The following is a 10137-nucleotide window of genomic DNA, read 5'->3' as shown; positions in this document are numbered from 1 at the left end:
CTGATCAAGCCTATCTGTTTACAGGCTATCCAGGGGCATAAAAACAAGTTAAATTACTTTATGGTGATACAATCAACAAAATCCAGAATGTGGGAGGAAACTCTGTAAGACAAAACAACTAGAATTTCTTAAATAATTAATTTAAAGAAGGTAGAACTGATAGATTAAAAGAGACTTAAATAAGTAACAACCAAATGCAATATATGGACTTTGTCAGATACCAATTTCAAGCAAACCAACAGTTAAAAAAAATTAAAAAGAAAAACAGTTAAGTCCATTTGTCACACATTTGAACACAGTCCAGATATTTGACCATATTAAGAAACAGTTAAATTTTTTAGGCGTGATAATGATATTGTGGTTATGCTTTTTTAAAAAACACTTATCTTTTAAAGATACATATCAAGGTAATTATGGGTGAAACGATATACCTGGGATTTGCTTCAAAATAATCAGGGAGTAGGGTGGGAAGAAGTTGAGTGAGACATAGATGAAATAATACTGGCCATGAATTAAAGCTGGGTGATGGATACAGAAAAGGTCCATTATACTGTTCTCCCCATACTTCTGTATATGTTCAGAATTTTCCATAATGGAAAGTTAAACAACAACACAAACAAAAAAACACACAAAAGAGAAGGGACACTTCTAGGTGCCCTGGGGTAATGGGATAAAAATCCCAATCTAGCTTCCAGCCCCATTAAGTAGTCAGATTCTCTGTGGGATCAGCCACACACTGGCAAGTTCACTTACTGAGTCTTGCCCTTCATCTTACATCATTAGCCTAAGAAAGAACATTAAATTGTCTGAGTTTGGTTACTTACCAGATACCTTTTAATGTCTAAGTTTAAATTTAGCTGGAGTTTAAGAAAAACTAAAATAGTCTTTGAAGCTAACAGAAGTTTAGCATCTGTTTAATTTATTCAGCATAACCACAGAGGTATTATCTTCATGCTGTGACACAGACACAAACACAGATACAGCACAATATCCATATTTAGCCCAAGCACATTCCTTCTGAGGCTCATTTATATGTCTTCATATGCCACAGCCCATCATTTAAATAATGGATATTTTCAATGCCAATTCCTTTGTTGACTTTCTCACTGCAGAAGGAATAAAGCACATAAACATATTGTTACGTATTTTTATAGGCCTACTCATGGTAAATATAATTCAGGGTGCACTGCTATTTTCCAATTATTGAGCCACATGTAGGAAATTTATTTATATTACACTATTATCATCTATATTAAACTACATTACTCTGCTGCAGTTAATGTCTTAAAGTGATTCTAGTGATCTAACTAGTGGGTCTACAGAAACAGATTAATGATGTCACCATACCAGGAGAATATCAAAGTGTTATAATTAGCTCTGAAATAAAATTAGTAGGAATAATTTAATCAGATGAGTTGCAATGTTTTTAAGTATATTGACTATATTTTGGCAACATATCTTTAATATTTCCTTAATATTTTACACCACCAGGTCAAAATAATAAGATGAACACAGTGTGGTGCTGAATTACGTCACTGTTTTAAAAACTAGCAGCAAAACATCTTTCCCCAAACCTAATTTAAATCACACTAAATTTAAAAGTTCCTAAAATACCACACACACATATATAAAACAGCTGTATTGGCACACGGGTTCTTTTCAGAGTGCTTAAGAAAGAATGCAATCCCAGAGATAAAATCGGTTTCAATGGCTTCTTTAGTGCTAGGAAAAATCAGAAATGAGGCTTCTATGCTTAAATATTTGTAAGATGTGGTATGAATGAGAGCAATTTCACCTGTAATTCTGATGCTTCCTGCATAAGTTACCTATATCTCAAAAGCTAAGAGGGCCTAATGTGAGAAACTTACATATCTTCTGCAGACATCTTCATGACTCCAACACACAGAGCGTGCTGTTTTCCTTCTGCCATGATTGCCTGAAAACACACAGCTAAGAAAACTATCTATCGAAATACTTTGGAGAGGGGGTGTCATGTTACTACTTAAGCCACTTTGAAACCAATTTGCATCCTCGCCTAGACCATTAACTCCTTGAGGGCAGGGACCTAGCAGAATCTATGGGCACACTGCAAAAACTCAATAAATGCTAAATGAGTGAATCTAATCACCATTCTCGGTCTTTAAGTCAAATGTTAATACTATATAACCCAATGCCAACAAAAGGAGAAGAGGAAGAAGAAGATGACATGCAAAAAAGGAGATAAAATTTCTTGCATATAAATATTAAAACTGAAATAAATATCAGTTGTTCTATTGCTTTAATCACTAAATGGTGGCTTTATATAAAGGACACATTAAAACAATAATTATATATCCAATCTATCTTTAAGAGCCCAGTGTAAGTTTCAATCTATCAAGAATAACCAGAATGTTCTTGGTTATCATTTGAAGTGTCTAGAATGTTAAATACTGCAGTACATTTTTTTTAAAAAGTAAAGCTTCAAGGGTATACAGTATCTCTCTGTATGAGTATTGCAACTTTCAAAAATTCTATAATTATTTCAAAATAAAGATTATTTTAAAAGTAAACGCTAGATACTAGGAAAATTTTCCACTTAAGGGAAACTCCAGAACTATAAACTTAAAAAACTTAAACAAATCATAAACACAAAAGGTAACCTGTCCTCACAGATTACTTTTCTCCATTGGTGTTCAATTCATTCATTCATTCAGTGTTCCACAAATATTTGAGCACCTATTATATGACCAGTATCTATGTCAATACAAGCTGTTCCTAAGATATAAACATACAACTTACACTACCCCTTAGATATAACTGCCACAAGAGAGGACACCCTCCTTTTGAGCACAGGACACACTCTTAAACTCACTCCACTGGCCTTCCCACTCCACAGTGATTTCCCTATTCCTACCAAGTATGGTTCCTTTTCTCAATGTGAAGCAAATGGCCAGATCTATGATAAACAAGAAGATGCCTTCCTGTCCAGACTAGTTAACAAAAAACTATTTAATCTAGCAGTTTGAGTTTTTTGAGATCAAGCTATCCATTCTCATTGCTTGGCTCTGCAGTAAACCTTTCTCTGCTCCAAACTCCTATGTTTTGGTTTGTTTGGCCTCACTGTGCATCAGGCATATGAACTTGCATTTGACAACAGATGCAGCCCTTGAGCATTGTCTCCAAGTTAATGGTCCCACAAAGTTGGAGAAGATGGGTAGCTGGGGAAGAAAGAACAAAGTTGCTCACTATGGAATGATTTTAAAATGTCATCTTACTGACAGGAGGAGGGTATGAAGTAAGTAGTCTTGACTACAGTCTGTACTGATTTCAACTCTTTATGGTAAATAAATATTCCCTATCTTTATATTTTCTTCTTATTTTATGTGAGTTTTTATTTGCCCCTCTCTTGGCCAAGAAAAAGAAAAGAAAAGAAAAAGAAAAGAAAGAAAGAGAAAGAAAGGAAGAAAGGAAGAAAGGAAGAAAGGAAGAAAGAAAGAAAGAAAGAAAGAAAGAAAGAAAGAAAGAAAGAAAGAAAGAAAGAAAGAAAGAAAGATTTTTTTAAATTGTCAGACTGTCAGTTTTCCTGAACACAGATATAGTATCCCCACCTCCGCCCTTTGTGTTCCCATCAATTTTGGTTCACTGTTATGCAGAACATTTTCTCCTTTTAGGTCATCAAGATGATAATTCATCACTGGGTTTCATGTTCACAAATAAACTGAGGGAAAAAAACTATTTAATCTAGAATATAACTGAAACAGCACTGCAGAAATAGAAATAATGCAGAATTATTCAGCTACATCATGAGCTGAATAGATCCTTAAGGACTGTCTGCAGCTTTAACATTTCTCCTTGAGAAAACATATTCTGAGGCCCAAACAGCCAACTTAAAAATGAACTTTTATTTTAAAATAAAAGTTGGGGATTGCCAATATTTCCTACTACTCACTTCTAACATTCTACCTGGTGCCTAAGATCTTTTCCCTTTTGAGTGCTTTTACTCCAGTGTATCTAGGGTAAGTCAAACGTAAAAGTAGCAATATGATGTCCAAATAAGAGATCCAATCACATCATATATATATCCTCTCCATTAATAATCAATAGTTTTATACTGGATACTGCGTCTAATAACATTGGGCCTAACTGAGCTGAAATGTAGCTGGGACCCTTTCATTACTTGTTCTCATTTAGCTTCTAAAATGGGACATAATTTAGCCTCAAGAAATAATGTTGCTTCCCACATCTTCAAATGTAACCAAAAAAGCATGAGACAACAGTAACAGTAATCTCCAAAAAAGTACATCTAATGTTCTCTCAGATAGTAGATCTTTCAGTAATAACAAGAATACAATGAACACATTTTTTCAACAGTTACAGCCTGGGAAGGATACAACAATCGTATCTACTGCAGCAGGGTAAAGTTTAGCTCCAGGAGAAGTTAAGCCTGGACACATGATATTTGCTCCACTGAGTACAAATTTGATGGCTCCCTTATCAACCTGCTGGTGTGGCAGGATAAAAGGATCTAGAAGAAAAGAAATACATTATATAAGTTAATAAGACTAATGACTCAACAGGAAAAGCAAAGGACATTAACAAATATTTCCCCAAACTGCAGTACTCTGATGGATGTGAAATGAAACTGAAACACCCTCCTTCACTTATCAAATTGATATATATTTTTAAGTAATTTCTGATGCTACCAAAGAGTGTAGGAAAATTGACTTTCCCATATACTACTAGAAGGCTTATGAATGGGTACAACCTTTCTTTAGGACTACTTGGCAACATGTACCAAGAGTCTTGAAAAGGTCAAACTCTTTGACTCAGTAATTCTACTTTTAGGACTTTATCCTAAGAAAAAAATGAGAGATGTACAATATATTTAGGTAGAAAGATAATCATTACAGCACTAATATTTATAATAGAAATAAAGTGGAATCAACCTAAAGGTCCAATAATAAAGTAAGAGCTAAATGACTTACAGTATATCTAAAAATATCTATAGAATAGAACCATGTTTGGAGAATATGTAATACCCCAAGAAGTGTTCATAATATATCTTAAGTGAAAAAAGCAGAATAAAGAACTGCCAAAAAGATCAGTGGTTGCTAAGGGCTGGAGGAGAGGGGGAGGTGGGAGGGATAAATAGGTAGAGCACAGAGGATTTTTGGAGCAGTGAAACTACTGTGTAAGATACTATAACAGTGCATACATGACATTACGCAATTGACAAAACCCACAGAATGTACAACACAAAGAATGAACCCTAATGTAACTATGGACTTTGGTTAATTATAATAATGTATCAATATTGGTTCATCAATTATAAAAAATGAAGCACACCAATGCAGGATGTTAATAATAAGGGAGGCATAGGAAGGAAGTATATGGGAACTCTGTACCCTCTGTTCATTTTTTTTTCTGTAAACCTAAAACTACTCTAAAAAAGTCAACTAATTAAAAAAAACTATATAACAAAGAGCCCAATTTAAAAAGGAAAAAATTACACATTTACATATCTGCACACACACAGACATACACACACAATACAGGAAATAACTGGAAGCACACTGACATACTAAGGATGGTTATCTCTATGTCATGGGAATACAGGTGATTTTATTTCTGTATTTTCCAAATCTCTAGAATGAACATGAATTCCTTTCCTTTCATAATCTTAAAAAATGTATTTGTGTGTTTACTAATAATTTATAACCTAACAATTAAATAATCTCTGAAAGATTTAAAACAATAACTGTGAGAAAAACTTTTTGGCCTCTCAGGGCTCTCTAGGAATAACAATAATTGGTAAAATGTATTCACTTTAATGTCTTATCACTAGCCCTTCCACTAGTCAGAGAACAAATAAGTCTTTTTCCTATCAATACTAGAAACTAAACATCTCACTGGAAGAAAGAAATGTGAATGAATGAATGTGCTTAAAAGCCATAATTTTTTCTAGATCTCCATCCACTTTAATATCTGCCCTTTAATAATAATGATGATGATAATGATGACGATGACCCTGACCATGACAATGACGATAAGTAGTAGTAGTGGTCATTTATTGAATAGCTACATTGTAATAATGGCTATGGTATGTTGAGCACTTACTATGTTCCAGGCATTGTTAGGTGCATTATACGTGTGTTACTAACTCATTTAAGTCTTACAACCAGGGGAGAAGTAATATATAATTGTCTCCATTTTTAAAGATAAGGAAACAAGACTTAAACAGGTTAAGTGATTTGATAAAAGTGACTTGTACTGAGAATTGAGCCCAGATCTGCCTAACTCCAAGTTCACATTTTTAACCACTATATTATCCTGTTTCCTGCACAAGAATAACTTTAAGATGTTCTAAAAGGTTGGTTCCCAGCAAAATATTATTAAATAGGAACATCTTTTTCTTCCAACTTATTGTAAAAATGCTTAACATATAGAAAAACTGGAAGAATAGTTCAACAAACACCAGGACACCGTCTTAGATTCAACAATTGTTCATTAACACTTTGCTGTATTTGCTTTATCTCTTTCTATTTATGCACACGCCTTTTTTTCTTCTACTATTTGACATTTCAGAAATAATGCTTCACCATAAATAAGCACACGTGCCAGATACATACTGACTTGAAAGGCAGAAATTTTACTTCAGTTGAAAATTTCTCATGCATCGGGATTGCATCTTCTTTTGGGTTTTCTTTTGTAATCAATCTAACAACATGCAAATGTGGGTATGTAATAAACATTATTTTGTTTCTTAATACCCGAACATGGCACTCAACTAACAATAACTAGGACTCCCACAATTAGCCCATACTTTCCCTTAGATAGAATTATCTCTGTGAGGCAAATCTGGAAACAAATTTAAAAGAAAATGTTCACAGCACTTATCACAGTTTGTGAATTTATATTTGTGTAATCATCTAATTGTTCTCTATTCTTCCAACTTGACTATTAGCTTCTTAGGACAGGGATCATGTCTGTCTTTGCTTCCTATCACATTCTCAAGACCTAGCTCAGTGCCTGGCACAAGGTTCAAAAAATATTTGTTGAATGAATGAATGAATGAATGCTCTTCCTTGAGCTTTCTGGAATGCATAATGAGAGAATCTGTATTTTTCAGATTTGCCACAAGATGGGGAGGGGGATTCATTTTAGTTTTATATTCCATGTAACCTAGTACTCATAAATAAGTTAACTACCAGAAGTCATGTTCAACTCCTTTTGTGCCTTTCTATATCCCCAAATACATATTTTCTATCAAGACTTACATTTGTGAAGTAATCTTAGGGTTGGATAAAAAGGCCCTTCTCTTTGTCTAAAAAATAGTAACTCTCCATTTACTGTAAGGATTTCTATATGTTCATGGCTGTAAGACAAATGTCACAAAGTACCAAATTAGATATTTTCTTTCAAAAATGAATATGCCAAACATCCTTTAAGTAATGTATAATATGAAACATGCATATACAGAGAAAGTGTAGCTTTTTAAAAATTTTTTTCAATAGATAGAGGCTAAAAAAAAACAGTTTAAACTGTTTTATCTATCTTACTAGTCCAGTAAACAAAAAAAGAAAAATATGACTTGCTACAATTTTATTTCACATTTCATTATTTTAACTTTATTGTTAGATAATTAATAAAAGAAATCTCTAAAGCACAAACCAAAAGAAATCCAACTCTGAATGAAAACATTGAATTAACTCTTTAATAAAACAATCAGTACACAAAGCCACATTGTTCACAAACATAAAAAAATCTGAAAATACAAATATTCATAAGCTTTAGTTACTCGTTTAAAGTAGATAAAGTTAATGTGAAAATAATTACATTTATTATGAGTGCAATCTAATCATAGTCAGCTACTCTGAGCTTTACACAGAAAAAAAAAAAAGACTTACCATCGCACTATTTTGACAGGATCTTTCTTAGGCATGATTTGATTAAGCCATGGTTCAATATCTGGAAATTGCTCTATCAATTGGTTCTTAATACCCTTTATAACTGAAGTTTTCAATTGGATGCAGTTGGACACATTTTCTTTTTCATCAAATCTGCCAAATGATTTTTGCAAGGAAAAAAAAGGGTATTTCTAAGAAAACGTAACAGAATAGCTAAAGGTCTTGTTAAATTTTTATGAAATAAATTGTTTTTTAAAATACTACTCCCGGGGGAGGAGGGGGTTATAGCTCAGTGGCAGACTGCATGCCTAGCATGCACGAGGTCCTGGGGTCAATCCTCAGTACCTCCATTATATAAATACATAAATAAACCTAATTGCCCCCCCAAACAACAATAAAAAAAGATTTTTAAGTTAGAAAATATGTTTAAAAATACTATTCCCCTTTTATTCTGTCCAGCACAAAACCAATGTCTTAATACAATATTAAAATAAACTGTCATATATACAGAATTAGCAAGGGGAGGATATGAGGCATATTTCACAGTATAATCTGTAATCAGCTACACATATGCCTTTCCTGGAAAATCTTAACTCAGTTCTACCCAGGAAGAAACACATTCCTACCTATAACAAAACCTGTGTGAAAAAATAAAAGCAATACAAAACAAAACAAAAATACCCTAAAGCGTTGAGATACAAAAGACCAACCCAAATAGAACACAGAAAATCGGCCTCTTCTAGGCTATGTAATCTACTGAGATTTTTTTTTATGTGATGACGATGATGGTATTTAAGATACCTATTTATTTTTGCTCAAAATGTCATGCACAAAACCCACCTTCCTTTGCCCATGTTCCCCCTTTGTCTTTGGCGTCTACTAAATCTGGAAGGCAAACCCACTAGGTAGGTTCCCAAAGAATTTTTGTCTTCCTTACACTGAATAGCCTATGGAGGAATCACGCGATTTTCAAGACAAGGTTAATCTGGCAGCTAGGCAATAGGTATGACAGGCCGCTTGCTTCCTGTCACCCAGACTCCTTCACTCCCATGACCCAGGAAGTCAAGCCTTCCCTTATTCAGTTCATAACTAATAACCACATGGCAGTGAGTGCAGCACTCGCCTCTCAGATAAAGAGGATATGCCCCCAAATCACTGAGCAAGGATGTGATTGGTAAAACCCTAGCAATGCAGATAGGATAGGGAGAGGGGGCAAAAGAGAAAGAGTAGTAAGGAGAAAGAAAATGAGAGTGGGAAGACCGAAACCCGATTGAGGATTAGGGTTGAAAAGCTTAAAAAAGTATTGCCAAGTTGCGAGTGAGAGCGTAGTACTATAGAAAACCTTAGGGAAGTAAGGATGGCAGGGTCGGGGCAGAGAGAAAGAGGATCTTTGCTCTCGCCCTCTTCCCCACCCCCACCCCCACCGTTTTTGTGAGCAGCCGATGGAGGCCACAGCATGTCCTTACTTCTTGAACATGATCCAAGGTGAAGGGGGTGACGATAGGGAAGGGCCTGAAATGGGGAAAAACTGAATTAGAAAGGGGCCGGCAGATCCCCTTACACGAGTAAGGCCGGCACTGACAGTCGGAGCAGTTGTCGTTCTCCGGAAAGGGAGACAGCCGGCCGCACTTTACGGTTCTCAGTGAAATTTGACTACTTCCGCTCCTCTAAACACGTCGGCGGTTTTGCCGGCCCTTTTTGGGTTACCGATCCCTATCCAGAACGGGTAGCTAAAAGGGCGGGACTTGAGAAGGAAGAGATAGAGCCATCATTCTAGTACCAGGAAGAGAAGAATGGAGGGGGCGGGGCAATCAAGCAAGGCAGTGTTTAAAGCTGTTGCGTCACTACGGGCTCCTCAAAGGGTCAAGATTCTCTCGTGTTTCGTTGCTCCCTACTGTTAACTTAGACAATGTTTTAGTGGGAATGGATTTTGTTCCCTCAGACAACTGAATGGATTGGTGCTTACAGCGTGAACCTAGGCAGACGTCATGTTAATGTTCTCGTGGGCTTGCCAAGTTTAGCAAGTGAAAATACAGGACACCCTGCACAGAACATAAGGATTTCAGATAAACAATGAATACTTCTTTTTTTAGCATAACTATACCTCAACCAATATTTGGGACACACTTATACTTAAAAAAAATTTGCTGCCTGAATTTAATTGGGCGTCCTGTATTTTAATCTGTCAACGGTATTCGCTGGCCACAGTGAGGTGCCCCCATAGAATTATTCACTAGGTTGTGGTCCCCTG

General features: G+C 35.3%; 1 protein-coding gene across 2 annotated transcripts; it reads right to left on the bottom strand.

The window, feature by feature from the left end:
- Positions 1 to 898: 898 nt before the first annotated feature.
- Positions 899 to 9699, bottom strand: MCTS1 (MCTS1 re-initiation and release factor). Of its 2 annotated transcripts, none has more exons than XM_006215902.4 (6): positions 9353 to 9699; positions 7887 to 8039; positions 7257 to 7354; positions 4371 to 4504; positions 1869 to 1936; positions 899 to 1106 (listed from the first exon to the last, which is right to left on the bottom strand). In XM_006215902.4, the coding sequence occupies exons 1-6, from the start codon at positions 9361 to 9363 to the stop codon at positions 1025 to 1027; spliced, it is 546 nt and encodes a 181-aa protein (XP_006215964.1). In that variant the 5' UTR covers positions 9364 to 9699; the 3' UTR covers positions 899 to 1024. The 2 variants fall into 2 exon arrangements, with proteins under 2 accessions (XP_006215964.1, XP_006215965.1); XM_006215903.4 differs by lacking the exon at positions 9353 to 9699 and adding an exon at positions 8727 to 8878.
- Between the last annotated feature and the right edge of the window lie 438 nt (positions 9700 to 10137).

This window comes from Vicugna pacos, chromosome X (assembly GCF_048564905.1).
Source record: "Vicugna pacos chromosome X, VicPac4, whole genome shotgun sequence".
Classification (NCBI taxonomy): Eukaryota; Metazoa; Chordata; class Mammalia; order Artiodactyla; family Camelidae; genus Vicugna; species Vicugna pacos.
This window is presented reverse-complemented; position numbering and strand designations above follow the sequence as displayed.

Excerpts from the sequence above, each read along its gene's own strand:
- MCTS1 (XM_006215903.4), bottom strand. Across the intron at positions 7,355-7,886 it reads CCTGTCAAAATAGTGCGATG|CCATGAACATATAGAAATCC; the intron begins GTAAGTCTTTTT and ends TTTGTCTTACAG. Across the intron at positions 1,107-1,868 it reads AAGATGTCTGCAGAAGATAT|TGAGAAAGTCAACAAAGGAA; the intron begins GTAAGTTTCTCA and ends TTCCTTCTGCAG.